General features: G+C 38.3%; 2 protein-coding genes across 5 annotated transcripts in view; both read left to right on the top strand.

The window, feature by feature from the left end:
- Positions 1-9293, top strand: part of LOC133991868 (1-phosphatidylinositol 4,5-bisphosphate phosphodiesterase beta-1-like) — a 37342-nt gene extending 28049 nt beyond the window's left edge. The window contains exons 22-32 of the mRNA XM_062430459.1: positions 1063-1167; positions 1872-1984; positions 2067-2235; positions 2731-2784; positions 3660-3837; positions 4027-4159; positions 4970-5046; positions 6230-6319; positions 6452-6509; positions 6709-6795; positions 9036-9293. Coding sequence (XP_062286443.1) covers positions 1063-1167; positions 1872-1984; positions 2067-2235; positions 2731-2784; positions 3660-3837; positions 4027-4159; positions 4970-5046; positions 6230-6319; positions 6452-6509; positions 6709-6795; positions 9036-9188 — 1217 coding nt within the window. The 3' untranslated portion in view covers positions 9189-9293. The remainder of the gene's footprint in view (positions 1-1062; positions 1168-1871; positions 1985-2066; positions 2236-2730; positions 2785-3659; positions 3838-4026; positions 4160-4969; positions 5047-6229; positions 6320-6451; positions 6510-6708; positions 6796-9035) is intronic.
- Positions 9294-18665: 9372 nt separating this feature from the next.
- The window catches only part of napba (N-ethylmaleimide-sensitive factor attachment protein, beta a), a 14760-nt gene continuing 12311 nt past the window's right edge, over positions 18666-21114 (top strand). For 3 of the 4 annotated variants that reach the window (XM_062430488.1, XM_062430485.1, XM_062430486.1), the window contains exon 1: positions 18666-18763. In XM_062430488.1, the coding sequence (XP_062286472.1) occupies positions 18666-18763 (98 nt within the window). Of the gene's footprint in view, positions 18764-19020; positions 19024-21114 lie in introns of all 4 variants that reach the window. The other variant, XM_062430487.1, reaches the window with a different exon arrangement.

Below are 21114 nucleotides of genomic sequence, written 5' to 3'. Positions count from 1 at the left end.
ATATAAAATGGACGTAACATCCGTGACGTCACCCATTGGTTTGTGGCCTGCTGCTCGGAGGCCAATAGTTTCGGATCTGAGCAGCGGCATCTTGAAAATTTCCGGTGCATGCCGGGTAAAAAAACCCCAACGATTCTACTTATATGGGCATCAGGAGGAGCAAGAGGCGCCCTCCTGAACCTGTGAACCAATCAACCTGTCAATCACGACGTAGCCACGCCCTAATGCATACCCTGCTTTATCGTCAAATATAAAATCAGGAAGGCCAAAATGTCCCAAATGAACATCATACTGCATTGAAGAAGGCTTTAAACTAGCGATTGAGACCATAAACACATTTTGAAAACGTTTACTGAGGTTAGAAACAAGTGAGAAGTTGGTGAATTCTCCATTGACTTGTATAGAGACGGAAGTCCTTTTGACACCAAAACGGTCGCCCCCTGGTGGCCTTTTGATAGAATGCAGTTTTAAGTTACTTCCACGTTGGCATCATTTCAGAGGGCCGGGACTCCCCGCTTGGTATTAATGCAGCTCTATGCTAGAAAATCCATTAGACTCCCTTTTTAAAAGTATAAAAACGTTCCCGAATCATAAGGAAAACTATTGTATTATGACAAAATTTGGTACAAAGTAGAACAATCCACATTTCTTTACAATCAAATGTCAGACATTATTAATGTAATCCCTAATTTGAAGGATAATATCTGCATATTTCTTTCCCTGTCGTTTTTTTTAATGCCCATGCAGACTCTAAATCCGCTGATGTATTTGTCACATTATTTAGCAGCTGCTGTCGTATTTTCTCTTCACTTCTTCTCCTTACTTTGCCAACTGGGAGAAACATCCTGCCTCCCACAAAAACCCATTTAAAACAGCTTGTAGAGGCGCTGCTGCTTTGAAACACATCATTCATCACTGTAAATTAAATAACTGGTCATTTTTTCTCAGTAATCTTGTCCTGACTTGACGTTGGGTGTGACCTCAACTGCATTTTTCTTGTTCACCTTAACTAACCCGAACTATGACTACATCAGACTTCATGTGTGCATGTTTTCTTTGAAGGTTATCGTTATATCGGCCTGAGAAATGAGAAGAATCAGTCTCTGGTTCTACCGGCTGTGTTTGTCTACATCGAAGTCAAAGACTACGTCCCGGACACCTTTGCAGGTACAAACTACTGTCAAGTCAAACTTTCTCCTTCACAACACATTGGCCTTTGATGAAGTCTCTCACGGCCAGACTTCCACTAACTTTGCTGTGGATACTCCTGGTCTACAGTCGATACATTTTTAAACAAAATTTCTGACTTTTTACTTTAACATTAAGGCTTAAATTTACTCTCGTACACAAAACTGTAAAATTCAAATATGCAGATAGCTGTGAAATTTACAAAACACCTTTTTAAGTACCTCAGCTTTCAAGCTCTAGTCACAGGATGAATACTAAACACCACACAAAAGATAGATGTCTGATCATTTTCCATTTTGATTGTAATGATCTACTGGAATTTTTGGGTTGTTATGAGCATTATTGCATCTAGGAAGCCTTAAGACTTTATACTTTCATTCTACTGCAAGTAAGAGACTGTTTATATCTGTGTCCATTATGTCTGTGTAGGCTTAAACAGTTGGAGTTAAAGCTCCTTTCAGGTACTTAAACTCCAGTTTTGCTCACCTCTGACCAATTATGTGAATAAATTCTGCATTTTTGAGCCACCATCTACCAAATATAACCCCTATAAGTGCTATTCCACTGTTCCAACTTCAAATACATGTGTATCTGCCTCGTTTTAAATATTTCCATTTCCATGAGATTAGCGACCTTCTGATGCACAGCTAGCAGCTCTGTATTTCTATATATTTCCTCTCCAGATGTGATAGAGGCTCTGTCCAACCCCATTCGATATGTCAACCTTCTGGAGCAGAGGTCCAAACAGCTGGCGGCTCTGACACTGGAGGACGGAGAGGAGGACACGCAGACTGAGGTCAGTCCTCTTTCTAGTGTTTCTAGTCTTTGTCTTGAACGCAACATTTATGGCTGTAACTCTCATTGGTGTCTGTGTTCAGGATGAGGCCGACTGCTGTGCGGCAGAGCGTAAGAATGATCTGAAGTCAGCCCCGGTGGAGAACGGACTCAGCCTCGCCTCCGGCCCTGCAGGACACACTCCTGTCGCCACGACGCCCAAAGCCTCTGCAGCCAGAGCCTCTGCAGCCAATCAGCAAGCAGCTACAACTGGTAGCATTCATTTATAAACACACAAATACCCCTTTTCCACCGAGCTGGAGCCGGTGCTGGTTCGGAGCCAGAGCCTGACTAAGCACCGGTTCTTTGCTTTTCCACCAGAGTAAGCACCAACTCTTTGCTGGTCTAAAGCAAGAACCGATTACGTCAGCGGGCTGGGGGCGGGGCTAACGTTTATTAGCCGGCTAGCGGGGTTAACGTCCATTAGCTGACTATTGTGGCTAACTGTCATTTATGCTACGTTATACAGTGACGTAATCGCGTGGCTCCTTGCCGGTGGAAAAGCAACAGGTTCGTAAGAGGTGCTCGGGTTAGCACCAACTGAGCACTGCCTCTAGCACCAGCTCCGAACCAGCACCGGCTCCAGCTCGATGCCTTAGGGTGCTGCGGTTATCACAATAATCATATTTATCACTTTCAAGTACAAAGAAATACTGTTATAAATGTGATTGGTATTAATCATGTTAATATCTTCTCTTTGTTTCTTAGATGCACCCAAACCAGCAGCAAAGACTGAAGATCTGGTTTTAAGTGTTTTGATAGGTCAGTGATTGTCATTTTCACTTTCCTGTCAGGTAGAACTGATTCTTACAAAAAGTGCAGAAACACACACGTCTACGTCATCTATTATATATCCAGGTGAAATATATCGTTCAAATGACTCTCAACAATGTACACTATTATGATTCTAAATGTATAGTTATTGAAAGAAGCATATATAGGTGTATCATTTAGGTAACTAGTTCCAAAAATAGGTGATTTTAGTTGACTTTTTTTATGTGTGTATTGTGTTTGTTAATTTTGCACTTTTTAATCAAGTTGCATCATGCTAATGTAAAGCACTTAGTGATAAATAAATATGAAAAACAGTATATATAAATACATTTTACTTACTTACTAGTTATACTTCCAAGTGCAAATATAATTCATAATAATCCTCACATAAAAATATATATATCTTGCTTTTAAGTATGCTTATTTTACAATATAATGTGACTTAGACTAGCTTTGACATTTGTTTGCTAACAGCTGCTTCAAATATCTTAAAACTGAGTCATCACTGAGATATTTTTACTTTGGTTAAGCTTAATTGACTCTTACTTAAAAGTAATTTACAATGAATAAAGTCCATTTTTTTATGTTGAAGTGGTAAAAAATGTATCATGAAACCACGATAGTGCTCTCAAAAATAATTTGAGCACCCGCACAAAACAGTAAAGAAATGCTCAAATATTTAGTATATAGCAGATAAGCCTACAATGGCCAACAGTCATATGCACACACCTATTTGATGCCCACTACTCTCAATATACTCCTCTGTGTCCCATGAAACTCTTCATCAATAACCAAAAAAATAGAAATAAAACACCAATATTCTCTTAAAAAGTCAAATCCTGTATCATACCTTGTGTGAGCAGATATCCCAGTGTGCACCATAGAGAGTCTGCAGCAGTCCAAACTGTACCAGAAGGACCAGAGACGTCAGTTCAAAGAGCTGAAGGAGTTAGTGAAGAGACACCAGAAGAAAACCTCAGAGCTCCTCCGAGAATTCAACAACAAGTACAAGAAGACAGCCAGACAGTGCAGCAAGAGCAGGTACATGTAAAATATAAAGTCATCCTATGGAATAAATATGCCCCAAATGTGTCAGTAATGCTATTATTAGATGGTGAGATGTTTTCTTGCAAATCATCACTAATCTGTTCATTTGCCTTTGTTGTTTTTGGTTTTTTTGTGTGTGTCTTGTGTGTGTCTTGTGTGTATTTATTTGTTTGTGCTCATCAGGGGTTCGTGTTCAGACAGTGAGAAAGACGACCGCCTCCAGCAGCTGAAGGACGAGCAGCAGCAGCAGCTTCTGGCTCTGAGGCAGGAACAGTACTACAGTCAGAAGTATCTACAGAGAGAACATATTAAAACGGTAATGTCTGACAAAAAGTAACTCACCCTGACCTTTACACCGGTTAATGTCTTTTAAATTCTAGTATAATCTGTATCTGTAGCCAATTTAAAGCTCCCTTTTGTCATTTTGACCTTAATAAAAAAGAAAATGATTAACCTTCGTGTCGTCCTACCGGGTCAAATTGACCCCGTCTGTTTTGACTGTTCCTTCTTTCCTCCCTTCCTTCCTTCCGTCTGTCCTTCCTTACTCTTTCCCTTTCTACTTCCCTCCCTCCTTCCTTCTTTCCTCCCTTCCTCCTTCCTTCCTTCCTTTCATCCTTTCCTTTCCTCCTTTCCTTCCTCCCTCCTTTCTTCTTTCCTCCCTCCCTCCTACCTTCCTTCCTCCCTCCTTTCCTTCCTCCCTTCCTTCCTTCCTCCCTCCCTCCTTTCCTTCCTTCTTCCTCCGTTCCATCCTTCCTTCCTCCCTTCCATCCTTTCTTCCATCCTTCCTTCTTCCTCCGTTCCATCCTTCCTTCTTCCCTCCCTTCCTTCCTTCTTCCTTCCTTCCTTCCTTGACTCGAGGACAACAGGAGGGTTAATAAGTGCAGCTAAATGACACTCAAACAATAAAAAAACAATATAATTTCAAACAAGAATCCAAAAAGCTATGATCCCTTGCTCTTAATTTTAACTGTACAGTATGTTTTACATCTTAAATTTAAGGTCAAGCTCATAAGTAATTTGTTAAGTTGCCCCCGGTCTGTTTTGAACATGAAAGTCAAACGTAACTTGTCGTGAATCAGAGCTTTCTTCCTCCCCCCTCCTCCTCCTCCTCCTCCTCCTCCTCCAGCTGACAGAGCGGCTGAGCAGTCTGGCTGAGGAGATTCACAACGCCCAGATGAAGAAACTCAAAGACATCTGCGACAAGTAAGATAGAAATCTGGGGACTGAAATTACATCACATTTGAGTCTTTAATCTCTGTGAGGAATCACACAAAGAATTACATTGTGAACAGCTTCTTTCATGACGACCGCAGAGCCGCCGAATCGCGTCTCTCTCTTAAGCTGCTGGAGGCTGTGGCAGCTTGAATCTCTCCAGAGGAAAAAGACAGATGATATAAACTAAGCAAATCTGAAAGGGGAAGCTTTAGATTAACAAAGTATTTCAGGCAAAAAAGCCATGACATCTTTATGATAGAAAGTTGAACATTTATATTGTATAATGGCTTTAGATTAGAAGTGAGTATAAGTAAAAAGGGACATTTAGCATTTTTTGAACCTCAATAATATGATTTTTTTAGCAATGTCAGTTTCATGTCAAAATCCATTTACACAATTGACATTCACTCTAAATTTCTTATTACATTTTTAAAGTTATGGCTTTATTACAAGAGGTGGATACATTTTAAATTTGTTCAACATGTAGGCAGAGTTGTGAAGGTTACTTTAGAAATATAATAGGTTACAGATTACTAGTTACTCTATTTAAAATGTAATGAGTAATGTAACTATTTCAATGACTTCATCAAAGTAATGTAACTTATTACATTTGATGACTTTTCTAATTTTCTAACCAATGTTTTCAGCTGTTAAAGTAAATGTTCCTTCCATCTGTCCTTCCTTCCTTCCTTCCTTCCTTCCTTCCTTCCTTCCTTCCTTCCTCCCTAAGATCTAAGATCAGCTGTTAGGGTAAATGTTCCCATTAAGCACCAAAATCTAAGTCCAGCAGTTTTTCATGGATACTGACATGATTTATAAGGGAGATCATTTCTTATAAAGCAACATTTATCTCTATCTATCTATAAAAAAATGAGGAAAAACCCTCCTGAGTAAAATCTTAAAGGTCTGAACTCAGATGTAACCTCCTTTGTAATTATCAACTTTTTCATAAGTAACTGTAACGGATTACATTTATTTTGCAATTAAATGACGTCACGTTATATGTAACTAGTTCCCAACACTGCTTGTAGGACATTTCAGTGTAACTTTGCCCCTTTTTCAGTAACACTGTTATGCTTTAAGACCTCTACTTGCTGCAGATCCAAGTTTTATGCCAAATTGCAAGTTTTTTTGATCATTCGTTCTGATGCTTTTCCTCCTGCTGCTTCAGAGAGAAAAAAGAGCTGAAGAGACAGATGGATCGAAGGAGAACAGAGAAGATCAACCAGGCGAAGACCAAAGAGAAACATCTGGCTGAGGAGTACGATACATAAACACACAGATGCACCAACATCTATCTTCTGAGACCTCATCGTAGATCTTTCATTTACTTCATGCACTGATTTAGCACTAACCAAACAGAGCTTAATGCATCTGTGTTGTGTGTCTCCAGGGAGAAGATTGAGATCAATAAGTCCTACGTCAATGAAGTCGTCCAGAACATAAAACGGGTGAGCAGAGGATTAGGAATCTGGGTTAAAGCAGCTAAGGACTTCTTGATCAGCTTTTCTATAGATTGAATAATGCAGAGGGGACGATGACATTTTTATGGATGCGACACCGTCTCTCTCTCTCTCTCTCTGACTCTCTGCAATCATGAAACGCTTCATCAGACTCTCTCTCTCTCTCTGTCTGTCTGTCTGTCTCCAGCTTGAGGAGACACAGACAAAGCGCCACGATCAGCTGGTGGAGCAGCACAATCAGCTCCTGCAGGAGATTCAAGACCAGAAACCAAAGGTAAAAAAAAAGCATAATTTAAACACGTCATTGCTTCTGTTTCTGTTTATTATGAAATCAATATTTTTTACTTGTCTTACATCTTCAAAGAGAAATGCACCACCTACTACTCTGCATTCTTCACGCTTGACACAGAAAGAAATGTTCTAATACACGAGGCGCCAAGCTGCTGCTGTTTTTGGTTTCGCACCCACACACAGTTCAAGATCGGCTGCTGACGTCAACGTGGGGCGTTTTAGTGATGTAACGAGCCCTCTGGCAGCCATGTTGGAGCTGCTCAACTGTTGGCAGGAATGGCTGACAACAGCTGGTTGCATGTACGACAAAAGTACAACCCATCTGTCTCAGCAGGAGGAACTAAAGAAGTCAGATTCCTGTGCTGTTTTTGACTTGGAGATGATTCATAATGGATGCGTCTCACTGATTCTGTGTTTACGTAATCAAAACTTATTAGCTGCAGTATCGTGTGGTGGTTAAGAGCTGAAGAAACTTTCACAAGGCAACGAATGGGAAGCAATCTGCAATCTTATCTTATCTTATCTTATCTCATCTCATCTTATCTTAATCTTGCACTGAAGAGATGAAAAGTAGCAGCAGATCTGTGTGACCTTCCTCAAATTTATGCATAATATAAAACCTTAAAATTTCCAGTTTTTGACAATTTGAGTTTGACTGGCGCTGTTTTAATGACATGATCTGGTTGCGCCCTCTTCCTCACTTCAGCTGTGGTTTAATGGCACCCGACCATAGACTGTATATAAAATGGTTTGGTTTGTGGACTGCTGCTCGGAAGCCGATAGTATTGGATCAGGGCAGCGCCATCTTGAAAATTTCCGGTGCATGCTGGGAAAAATAAAAACATGGATTCTACTTATATGGGCATCAGGAGGAGCATGAGGCGCCTTCCTGAACCTGTGAACCAATCAACCTGTCAATCACGACGTAGCCACGCCCTAATGCATACCCTGCTTTATCGTCACATATAAAATCAGGGAGGCCAAAATGTCCCAAATGAACATCATACTGCATTGAAGAAGGCTTTAAACTAGCGATTGAGACCATAAACACATTTTGAAAACGTTTACTGAGGTTATAAATCAAGTGAGAAGTTGGTGAATTCTCCATTGACTTGTATAGAGACGGAAGTCCTTTTGACACCAAAACGGTCGCCCCCTGGTGGCCTTTTGATAGAATGCAGTTTTAAGTTACTTCCACGTTGGCATCATTTCAGAGGACCGGAACTCCCCGCCTGCACCCGACTGAAAAATTAGAACCTTTAACTCTTCTGATCTCAACGACCTTATTTGCATAACATTAGCGGATTAATTCAAATGTATTTCTGGAAATTAAAGTTAGAGAACAGGTTCACAATTTCTTAAAACTCTTTAAAAAAGTCCATGTAAACAATGAATCAGAGTTTTCTTGCTGTAATCATACTGAACATTAAAATATTACTTTCAAATACAATTCAATATAAATGATGAGGAACAAAATACTTGTTTTGTGCAAAAAGATATTAAATAGTTCATCTGAATTTTATATGAGTTTAAAGCCATCAAAAATGAGTCAAATCAAGTAGATATCTGTCAGAGTTGCAGCCTTTTTAGGACAAAATTCCTTCTTTTTGTTACTGTACGTTCACTGCAGCTCAACAAGGAAACACTGGCTTGGTGAATTGATGTGAACAACCAGTTCTGCTGAAGACTCATATTAGGATTAAGATACGATACAATACAATATGATATACTTTATTGTCCCCTCAGGGAAATTTGTCTTGGACTCAAGCTGATATATAAATAAATTACCTCCCACACAACAAACAAAAACAACACATAGAACATCCACATATTGCACACTTGACGCCACATATGATGTATTGCACCACCCACAGATTGCACATCTCCCATATTGCACATATCCTAGTGGAAAGATAAAAAGATCAAAACACCATTGCACGAACCCCTCAGCCTCACTTAGCACCGTTCATGAGTCAAATTGCAGTTACACTTACATTATTGCACTTACATTGTGAGCACTTCAGGAAAGGATCTTTTAATAGCCAATATTAACAGGAGAAGTGATTACACCCAGGAAAATCTATTTAACTTTTCACATGGACTCAGGCTGTTTTCTGACTTGAAAAATCGAGAACCTATTCTTTAAAATTTGCTCTACATTTGGATGGAAACTTAGCTACCCTGAGTCACAATTTTCTTTTCCTTTTTTTTTTGATTCTCCAGCTGCAGGGAGCCATAGAAGCCGAGTTTCAGGAGAAGTTCCAGTGTTTGCCCGGAGAGATCGAAGACTTCCTGCAGGACAGGAAGCCGGAGGTTAGAGGCCACAGCAAGTCCCGACCCTCGACCCCTCACGAAACTCTGTCGGAGGAGGACTGAGGGAGGCGATGAAGAGGGGAAACAATGCAGAAAGAAATGAGAGAATTAAAATAATTAATCTATGAATGAAAGCGAAGGGAAGTGAATCAAAGAAGTAAAAAGAAACACTGATGAAAGGATAGTGAGGGACTCAGTAGAAGCAGAGGAGGAGATACTGCATCCAGACAGTATAAAGACTGTTACTTTTTTCTTTTTAATGGAAGAATGCTTTAACGATTTATTTTTTAACTCTATTCGAGCATGCACGCTTTGCTGGACGTCAGCATTTAAATCAGATTCATTTAGTCTTCTTCATTTCTGTCACCAGTTATTTTGACAGACAACTGAACCCCAAACTTGTCTGTACTGCATGATCTATCTATCTATCTATCTATCTATCTATCTATCTATCTATCTATCTATCTATCTATCTATCTATCTATCTATCTATCTATCTATCTATATAGCTATCTATCTATCTATCTATCCATCTATCCATCTACCTATCTACCTATCTACCTATCTACCTATCTATCCACCCACCTACCTACCTACCTACCCATCCATCCATCCATCCATCCACCTATCTATCTATCTATCTATCTATCTATCTATCTATCTATCTATCTATCTATCTATCTATCTATCTATCTATCTATCTATCTATCTATCTATCTATCAGACTCAATGCTCCATTTTGCATTGAGTGATTTAAACAACTGTAAAAAGAAACCAACAAAAAAAATCTCCAGTTTGCACCTAAACACCATTTTTTATTTATTTTATGTATTCTCAGCAGATGCGACTAATTTCTGAGCAGCTATTTGAACCTCTTATTATTCTGTCAGCAGTTCAAACTTCTACATTTAATCTTTTCTTCTGCAGTCAGTTTCATAAATGGTCATAATCAATAATAACTTTGCTATGTTAATACGCTTTGAAGGATTATAGCAGGATCACTGCAGAAGACAGAGGAGCAGAAGTTCATCACAAACACACATAAAGAATTGATGTCAGAAAATACAAACAGTGGGGTTTGTTTTTTAAAGGGTTTGAGCTGTGTTTGGTAGTTTTAGTTTATTCCTCTGTGCCATAGAGCTTCATTGTTGTCCAAAACAGGGCCAGATTTAGGAGCTGGTAGTATGACAGAATTTAATTTTACTGCATTGTATGACTACAGCAAGAAATGAGTAGCAGTAGTAGTCATTCATTTTGGTCCTTATCAACAATTTTCCAAAATCAATAACAGCAAAACTAACAATAAGGAATTAGATCAAAAGCAAAACCAAAAATATTACATTTATATTATTATTATTATTTTATATTAATTATTACATTTTTAATTGCATTTCTGCCTGTAACACTGCCTCAACTGAAATGTCTTTACTCTTAATCACAATTGTTATAAACTAACTCGGATACAGTCAGTAGCTGGTTGAAGTCACTGGATAGAGGATAGATTTGGGGGCTTATGAGAAAACATTCTGGGCGATATCTGTCCACCCCCTAGCTCCAAAAGCTGGTCCAAAAAATATTAAAAACACAATCAAAGAGCCAAACCTATGCACAGTGTGATAAGTTGCTTCAGTAAGATCTTAGTTAATTCCTATGTAGTTAACATAGACTGTATATAAAATGGACGTAACATCCATGACGTCACCCATTGGTTTGTGGACTGCTGCTTGGAAGCGAATAGTTTCGGATCTGAGCAGCGCCATCTTGAAAATTTCCGGTGCATGCTGGGTAAAATAAAAACACGGATTCTACTTATATGGGCATCAGGAGGAGCATGAGGCGCCCTCCTGAACCTGTGAACCAATCAACCTGTCAATCACGACGTAGCCACGCCCTAATGCATACCCTGCTTTATCGTCACATATAAAATCAGGGAGGCCAAAATGTCCCAAATGAACATCATACTGCATTGAAGAAGGCTTTAAACTAGCGATTGAGACCATAAACACATTTTGAAAACGTTTACTGAGGTTAGAAATCAAGTGAGAAGTTGGTGAATTCTCCATTGACTTGTATAGAGACGGAAGTCCTTTTGACACCAAAACGGTCGCCCCCTGGTGGCCTTTTTATAGAATGCAGTTTTAAGTTACTTCTGCGTTGGCCTCATTTCAGATGACCGGAACTCCCCGCCTGTTAGTTAATCTTGACTTAATGCCACCTACACTGTTCTCATGCAGGAAGAACCTCATTATTGGCCTCAATGTAAGACTATCATTTATTACATCACATTTAAAAATGTGTCCTCTTGTATTCGAGGAAGAGACAATTACATGTTCACAAAGGATATTAGAGATATGATCTTTAAATGGAGAGAGAGTACCAGTGTAACACAGGCTGCATTGTTTCTAACTTGTGTTTCCAAGTTTCTTTAACAATGAATATTTTATAGTTAGACACCTAAAAAAAAAAGTGTTTAATTTGTTCAGTTTAACCTGCAGGATGTTCTGACAGCTCATGTAAAATGTGTTTTTCTGGCACAGAGGAAATAAATTCAGTTCAGATCAGTTCAAATCTTTATTTTTCCCGCAGGAGGAAAAACACAGCAAGACAATAAAAAGGCATTATGTAAAAGTGCTGGTGCTATTCACACACTTCAGACAATCAGGATGTTAAATGCAAAGAAAGCTAGTACGAAGCTGTGTGAGGATTCAAGAATTAAGAGCACTTATTGCACATGGGATGCATAAAAAACCTGAACCTGTTGTAGTTTTTGGAAGTCTAGTATCTGTGACCGGAAGGCAGGATGGCTAATTCCTTAAAGAGAGGATGGCCTGGATTTGATGGGATGGATTTAGCTTTCAGTGCGATTTGCCTGTTATAAATGTCTGACTATATGAGAGAGGAAAAAAAGCTGCTTTCCACCAGTGATTCTGCTCACTGCCTTAATAACTTCTCCTAATTGATGCTTTGTTTCATGCATTTAAATTCACAACAATACCGACAAATCGGCGAGAAGGTGAAGGTTTTTCTCTTCATGACGAGTAAAAATGAGCGTCTTCTGACATCTTTTACTGCAGCAATACACCGAAGACTGAATCATTCTGTCAAGCAGCCAAGAATTAGTCTGCAGCTGTCTCAGATGATGAAGCACTCACAAAGACAAGTTTGAACAATGTTAACTAGCAAAGAAAATCATTTAAATATTCATTAAAAGACAGGAGAGAGCAGGAGTGTGTGACTGATCGACCAGCTGCATAAATGTGGGATTTACATTCTGATTTAATGGTTTTTATTTCACTTTAACAAGAGAAAAGGCTCCAGAGGTTGATAGTAGTATCTCAGGGAAACTTTCCCAACAGTTGATTTTTTTTTTCTTTCTAAAATCAGCTGTTGGAAAAGAGGCGGTCGTCTTATAATCGGGTTAATGCAGAACTCACTAGAGCACCAAATGTGTGTTAATACACTGCTGAAAATAGTCCCCAACAAAAGGAATATTCACTCCTGAGTTACTTTTGCTAAACATAAGGAAACTACTGAGTCTTTTTTTTAAAAAGGGAAATATATATTTCCAACCTATCTTTAAATATTTGGATCACTGACAAATAAGGGTTGGCAAGATGAGCAATTTTATATCATTTGAAATGACATTTGCACCATTTTTTAACCAAAAGTAAGACAAAATGCTCCTGAAAATGTCAAATGGTGTAACCACAAAATATTGATAAATATTAAATATGTTATCCACCTACAGTGTGTTTAAGTGGACTTATACTAATAATTACTTTAAATGGTTCCTGATCTCCATGGTTACCAGATTAAATGTAATATTTAGAACAATTGTATTCCATTACCTTTATTTAATATAAAGTTATAATGTAAGATCATGCCAAACTAGTTGATATGGTGTTTTATTGAGAATTTACTGTTTTTAAGCAAGTTGAATTATTTGGTACAAAGTTTTTATGGTTACACCACTTAGACATTTCTACCATAATCCTCTAATATATTCTCTCAAAATGGATTAAAAACAGAAATTTGATGCTGGGTCCACAAAGAAAGAATGTGTGCAAGTTATTCATATGTTTATTTTCACATTTTAACCCCTTTAAATTGGACTAAACCACTTGGACACACAAAAACCCTCATTGACCCTTTTACATCTTCAGCAGTAACACATGGGAAATCAGAAAGTATTGACACACATTGTTTGTATTGGTCTTTTTTTATAAGACTTGTTGACAATAACATAACAAATACAGAATGTCCTTTTCCTGTAAGTCATAAAATAATGGATTTCAAACATGCATTTATCTTATTATTTATTTATTTATTTACTTTATTTATTTATTTATTTATTCTCCACTTTTGGAGACAATGAGGAGTTTCCGACTGAGTCTTTAATATTTAGTAGAATGACATGAATGATGTTTGGATCAACGTGCTTCTTCCATACTGTTTTAATGAGGAGAGAGGGTTCACACAGACAGATTTCAGGATTTTGGGGTTATGTGATGAATATTTATGCATTCACCTATTTTTAATTTCTTATTCCAATCTATCAGAGTGTGTTTTTTTCTTCACCAGTAGCAGCAACATCCCATCAGTTCCCTGGTTTGACAGATTGATGTGAGATGTGATTAAAGGCCTCAGAGTCTGCTGCCCCTTGCATGATTTATTCTTTTGATGTTTTAAAGGTTGTTTTAACATATTTATCATCTGATCTGTTTATTTCATGATAATTAAGGACCAAGAACTTAATTTATTCTTAAATAGTTTCAGAGTGCAAAGTCTTTTTTGTAAAAATGTAAAATGAATGAAGTTCGTCATCCTTTGTACAGTGATCTTCCAGAAAAAAAGGTATTAGTTGGAACATTTTCCCATGTTTTTGTTGTTGTTTTTTTCCTCTTTGGATTTACACAAATATGGCTTAAGCTGTGTTCAACAACTTTTCTGCAGGGAACCTTTTTATTCAGATATAAGCCAATTCTGCTGATTGATTGGACGATCGTGTCCGTACCATAGACTGTATATAAAATGGACGTAACATCCGTGACGTCACCCATTGGTTTGTGGACTGCTGCTTGGAAGCCAATAGTATCGGATCTGAGCAGCACCATCTTGAAAATTTCTGGTGCATGCTGGGTAAAATAAAACCACGGATTCTACTTATATGGGCATCAGGAGGAGCATGAGGCGCCCTCCTGAACCTGTGAACCAATCAACCTGTCAATCACGACGTTGCCACGCCCTAATGCATACCCTGCTTTATCATCAAATATAAAATCAGGGAGGCCAAAATGTCCCAAATGAACATCATACTGCATTGAAGAAGGCTTTAAACTAGCGATTGAGACCATAAACACATTTTGAAAACGTTTACTGAGGTTAGAAATCAAGTGAAAAGTTGGTGAATTCTCCATTGACTTGTATAGAGACGGAAGTCCTTTTGACACCAAAACGGTCGCCCCCTGGTGGCCTTTTGTTAGAATGCAGTTTTAAGTTACTTCCGCGTTGGCATCATTTCAAAAGAACCGGAACTCCCCGCCTGGTCCGTACCTGACCCTCGTAAAGGTAGCCTACACTGACATTTTGATGGCAATATTTGAGACTCAGCAGCTTAATCTGTGCGCTAATGTTCACAATGTTCAGGTACGTCACTATCCGTCGACTACTTCAAAATGATCATGTTTTATGTCTTCTGCAGAGCGGCTTATAGGTTCTCCAACAAAACGGACTGTTGAACGCACTGAGCACGTGATTAAACTGAGCATGCTTTATTGTCCACCGGTTGATTGATGAATTACTGAATGCTATTTTAAGACCAAGTGAAAAAACTATTAAAAATATTTGATCTAAAAAAAAAAAGTGTGTGTGTGTTTATTGTTCCTGTGCAGATGACATGGTGGATGTTTCTGATGGATATGTCACCTTGATAAGAGAAGAAAAGCACATTAGTAATTATACTGTTTATGGGTCAGTGATAAATAAGGGTTGGTATGATGAGCAATTCAAAAATATCTTAACATCAGCATCAGGTTTGTTAAAACCTTGTATTTTTGTGGGTTTTATATCTTTTTTATATATTTTTTTTTTACCAAAAGTAAGACTCAATGCTCCTGAAAATGTCAAATGGTGTAACCACAAAATAATGATAAATAATAAATATTTTATCCACCAAGAAAGAAGGAAAGAAAGATAGAAGGAAAGAAAGAGAAAGAAGGAAAGAAAGAGAGAAAGAAGGAAAGAATGAACAAGAAGTAGGAAGAGGAGAAAAGGAGGAAAAGGAAGAAAAAGAAGTAACCACAAAAGAATGATAAATATTAAATATTTTATCCTCCAAGAAAGAAAGAAAGAAGGAAAGAAAGAGAGAAAGAAGGAAAGAAAGAAAGAAGGAAAGAAAGAGAAAGGAGGAAGGAAAAGAAAAGAGAAAGAAGGAAAGAAATAGAGAAAGGAGGAAAGAAAGAGAGAAAGAAGGAAAGAAAGATAGAAGGAAAGAAAGAGAAAGAAGGAAAGAAAGAGAGAAAGAAGGAAAGCACGAACAAGAAGTAAGAAGAGGAGAAAAGGAAGAAAAAGAAGTAACCACAAAAGAATGATACATATTAAATATTTTATCACCTACAGTGTATTTAAGTGGATTTATACTAATAATTACTGTAAATGTTTCCTGATCTCCATGGTTACCAGAGTAAATGTAATATTTAGAACAATTGTATTCCATTACCTTTATTTAATATAAAAGTTATAATGTAAGATCATGCCAAACTAGTTGATATGGTGTTTTATTGACAATTTACTGTTTTTAAGCAAGTTGAATTATTTGGTACAAAGTTTTTATGGTTACACCACTTAGACATTTTTGCCATAATCCTCTAATATATTCTCTCAAAATGGATTAAAAGCAGAAATTTGATGCTGGGTCCACAAAAAAAGAATGTGTGCAAGTTATTCATACTTTTATTTTTACATTTTAACCCTTTAAATTTGACTATAAACCACATGGACACAAACAACGTCACTGACCCATAAGCTACAGTAAATAAAAATAAGGTGGAGTATAAGATCATTTCTACAAGGCTTCAGAAACACACTTGTAATTTACTTTTTTTCCTCTTTAATAAGTTATTGTACAGCAGATTTAACATCTCAGCTGTCTTCATTGAGCTCAATATGTCGTAGGACGATGCACTGATGATGATGATGATGATGATGATGGTGATGAGACAGCTGGCAGTTTGAGTCTATCAGAAACATAATAGACCATTACTGTTGTCAATCACACCAAGATCATCATGTTCACAAAGTGTTGCTGTGAATTTGTATGCGCGTGGGCTTTTACGGAGAGGCGTTGTTCTGCACAGCTGTCATCGAGGAGGAGCGTGGAGGAGGTTTGTCAAGCTGAGGGACGACAGAGAAACTTTCTGCCTGTTGCATGCATACAAATAAAGCGTTAGTTTAATGCATTAGTTTAATAGTAATGATGATATGTTAATAAAAGGGTTAGAAACGTCCTACATTTTCACCCCTTTATGTCGACCCTGCAATTTTCAGCTAACTCGCTTCAAATGTTTGCATTGTGTTGTTAGTCAGGATGCTATTTGCATGGTTTTTATTATTCTTGGTATTTACTTTAAAGAGTGCATTTTCATTTCTGTAACTTCAGTTAAAAAGCCTCTGTGGTTCAAGTTATGTTCAAGATGGTTCTGACACACCAAACTACTTTTTAAAGATCTCATGGTTGTCATTAGGGAATTTTCCATAACTAATATGCACTGGGTCAAAACTAGGCTTTGCGGTCATAGCAAGGCCACACTAAATGTTGGGTTTAGACCATAGACTGTATATAAAATGGACGTAACATACGTGACGTCACCCATTGGTTTGTGGACTGCTGCTTGGAAGCGAATAGTTTCGGATCTGGGCAGCGCCATCTTGAAAATTTCAGGTGCATGCTGGGTAAAATAAAAACAGGGATTCTACTTATATGGGCATCAGGAGGAGCAAGAGGCGCCCTCCTGAACCTGTGAACCAATCAACCTGTCAATCACGACGTAGCCACGCCCTAATGCATACCCTGCTTTATCGTCACATATAAAATCAGGGAGGCCAAAATGTCCCAAATGAACATCATACTGCATTGAAGAAGGCTTTAAACTAGCGATTGAGACCATAAACACATTTAGAAAACGTTTACTGAGGTTAGAAATCAAGTGAGAAGTTGGTGAATTCTCCTTTGACTTGTATAGAGACGGAAGTCCTTTTGACACCAAAACGGTCGCCCCCTGGTGGCCTTTTGATAGAATGCAGTTTTAAGTTACTTCCGCGTTGGCCTCATTTCAGAGGACCGGAACTCCCCGCCTGGGTCTAAGCAATGTTTTGTCTATAGACCAGTAGACTAAATTCTGTATGTTGTATGTTGTCCATCATCCTGGACTCCTGTCTACTCTCTCCATTGATGAATGGGCTGCATAATTAAAATCTCTATCAATGGTGTCAAAAAATTTCCATTTCTTTCAGCAATTGTAAATTAAACAGGAGGTTTTTCTGCCTCTTTTAGCTCATTGTTTTGAATTTATGGCACATTTACGATCTCATCCACTCTCATTGACTTCAATTGTAGAGTGAAAACAGTCAAATATACCAAAATAACTATCTATTTAGTGCTAAAGTCCCTCTCTTATTGTTACGATCCAACACTGCATGTCGAGACACACAGAGACGGACATTTTTACTAAAGTTATTTCCACTTTTTTTGACTAATTTGGACATTTTTGCATGTCTCCCATCACTTCCACTCTACACACATTTGAAGGGGATCCTGTAATTGTCAGTATTAACAGGAGGATTAAGTACAGCAAGCAATGATGGTTTGGGCTCCTGGTTATTGCTTTAACCCTTACATACTGTTCATATTCTGACCATTCACTGTATGCAGTGGGTAATTTTTGACCTGGCTTAAGTATTCCCCCTATTTTGAATCAATAGATATCTTCTCAGTCGTCCATTTATAGAGAAAATCCATTCACAATCACACTCTATTATGATCTAATGTCATCTTTAAACAAGAGCACAGCAGCCATAATTATTTCCAAGTGAATGATGTGACAAAATTTGAAAGGTAGGGTCCATTATACCTATAAAAAACATTCATCAACACTGACCAAGCTGCACAAAAAAATACATAATTTTGAAATATGTAAAGTTTTTTATATTCTTGGCCACTTCAGGACTAAAATTATGTCATTTAGGGTGTTTTTCATTGTTTTTAAATGCTTAGTAAAAATGTGAGTCTATGCTTTAATTTGTGTCCAAGCTTGCAGGCCTAGCTTTTCCCCTCCTCTCCCAGCAGATGGCGGCAGTGAGCTGTGCATGACCCTGCTCTCTCGCCGTAGAGGAGGATCTGCAGCCTCTCAGCATCAGCACCACCACCAGTAGAGACGTCTCTCTCATCTCTCCTCTCTCCTCTCTGCTCTCCTCTTCCTCTCCGTCCACTGCGGAACACATCGGCCTGTTTTCTTACCTCCCATCCCTCAGACCCAGCTCGCCATGGACAACACTGGCAAAGAGAAGGAGGCCATGCAGCTGATGGCTGAAGCCGACAAAAAGGTCAAAGCGTCCGGATCCTTCCTCGGTGGGATGTTCGGGTAAAAAATATGCTCTCATTATTATATATATATATATGTCTCTGTTTACTCTCTCATTTTGGTATTGGGGGGAGGGATTCCTGCACGCTGGGCCCCATCAAAGCCTGGCAGATGTTTTTTTTCTATCTTTTTTTCGCTCTTTTTTCGATTATAGGCTATTAGACACATCCCTATAATAAAAAATCCCCGCAGTGTGTGTGTGCAAGTCTCAATAATGAGCTTTGTGTTTGATTCACTACAATACATCTTTATAAGAGGGGGTTAACTTTCACAGTGACATTGTGTCCTTCTCATAATATGTATCCTATCATTGCCCCTATAGCGCCTTTTTTCTCTCCATCTCTAAGCCAGAAAATATGAACTGTCATCGCAGATAATGTGGCCTGCGTGTCGTGGCCTCCTGTCTCCTGTCACGTAACAGAAATGCAAACGTGGAATACACCTCCTCCTCCTCCTCCTCCTCTTCTTCCTCCCTTTTCTCCTCTTTCTGCCGCTGCTGCTGCTGCAGGAGGAGAGCGGGCTCGGCTGGAGCGCGAGGCCGAGCCAGAGCTGCAGTGAGGCGGGCAGAGCAGCGCAGTCAGGACGGTGTGTGTGTGTTTGATGGATGTGTGGTGATGCAGGGGCCTGGTGGTGGTGCTGGTGTGTGTGTGTGTGTGTGTGTGTGTGTGTGTGTGTGTGTGTGTGTGTGTGTGTGTGTGTGTGTGTGTGTGTGTGTGTGTGTGTAATAAGGGAGGATGGGAGTAGGCAGGTGGCCTTCATGTGTGTGATGTTTACAAGTCAAATGAAAACACTGGAGTATGAAAACATCAATGCAACCAGATAGATAGAGAAATCGATAGATAGATAGATTATTGATCCATTTTTTTTTTTTTAAAGTGGTGAATTTAAAGAGAGATTTATCGATCTGTAACTGCTTCGTCATTTCACTGGTTGGGTATACCTTAAATGTAAAATCTCACATTTTATAATCTTGTTTTTTTTTGCATATTATAAACACATGTAGTGGAATTAAAGTAAAGCATCTAAACAAATATATAGAGCTGCAACTGGCAATGGTGATATCAATTAATCAATTAATTATTAAATCTATAAAACATCAGAAACAGTAGAGTTACATAGATATTAAGGTGAATTCCTCAAACTGCCCACTATGTCTGACCAGTAAGTCAAAGCCAGTCATTGATTTATAAGCAATGAATCTCTTTATAAAGAGAAAATTGCAATTAAATAAAGTATTTTAACATCATCAAGTGATGCAAATTGTCAGTCCAGAGGTTATCAATATGAATATTTAAACCCAAATTAATTTTATTTAGCTAGTTGCTTTAAGCTTGGCACGTAATGTTCCTTTTCTCTTTAAATTCTGCTCCCATTATGCTGAGATTCAATTCAGTTTATTGTCATTATACACAGCAGAGCAAAGTACAATGAAATAAGCAGCGTCATCGTGGCAGTGCAGTACAAAAAGTGCAAATATTTTGTCCACATTTTGGAGTCAGCGGTACGGATCAATAACGTGATGATACGTTCAGTGATCAAACAGTGAGAGCTGAGAACTGGGTCACATCTGTTTTCTCCTCATCAGCACCAGCATGTTTTCTTTTAATGAGCCTCAGCCCCGAGTTAAGACATGATGCAAAGTCATCTGGGGTCATTTAGTGTGGTTGTTAGACTGTCGATCTTTGATGCCAACATCTACAAATGTGTCCATATCCACCTTACACTATCATTTCTGTGTTCATGTTATTTGATATATTAATATTAAATAAATATTTTAATGTAATTGGTGAAAACTATCAAATCAGCTCTGATGCCTGATGCAGATACAGGTGTTACTATGGTTACTACAGGTGTTATTAATGAACGCTGTGCTGATTTTAAATGCCTGTAATCTCTGAAGATGATTAACACAAATTTAAAAACCATTTGACATTTATTTAACATTTATCTGACATCATTTATAAAGGATGTCCTCTTGCTTTCTTTTAGAAATCTTAAATGGGAAACAGTAGTCAAATAATCATAAATCAAATAATGTAAATAATATCCTCACAAACTTCAACACTTTATTTAAACTTTACAACTTTTTTGTTGTAGTTTCTTAGCATCACACTTTGTTCTGTATCTTTTTTTTTTTGTTTGTTTTAACAGGTTTTAATACATTTGATGTTGCATATCTTTCTGCAGCAATGGATCCTTAAATGTTTCCCTATAAGATGACTAACTGTCGCCTCCCAAAGTGAAAACTACTGGACAAAATGGCAGACGTCAGGGTTTCCTTTAACCCTCCTGTTGCCCTCGAGTCAAGGAAGGAAGGGAGGGAGGGAGGGAGGAAGGATGGAAGGGAGGAA

Source organism: Scomber scombrus, chromosome 12 (genome assembly GCF_963691925.1).
Source record: "Scomber scombrus chromosome 12, fScoSco1.1, whole genome shotgun sequence".
NCBI classification, from domain to species: domain Eukaryota; kingdom Metazoa; phylum Chordata; class Actinopteri; order Scombriformes; family Scombridae; genus Scomber; species Scomber scombrus.
Note: the sequence above shows the minus strand (reverse complement) of the source record. Positions and strands in the feature narration are given on the sequence as shown.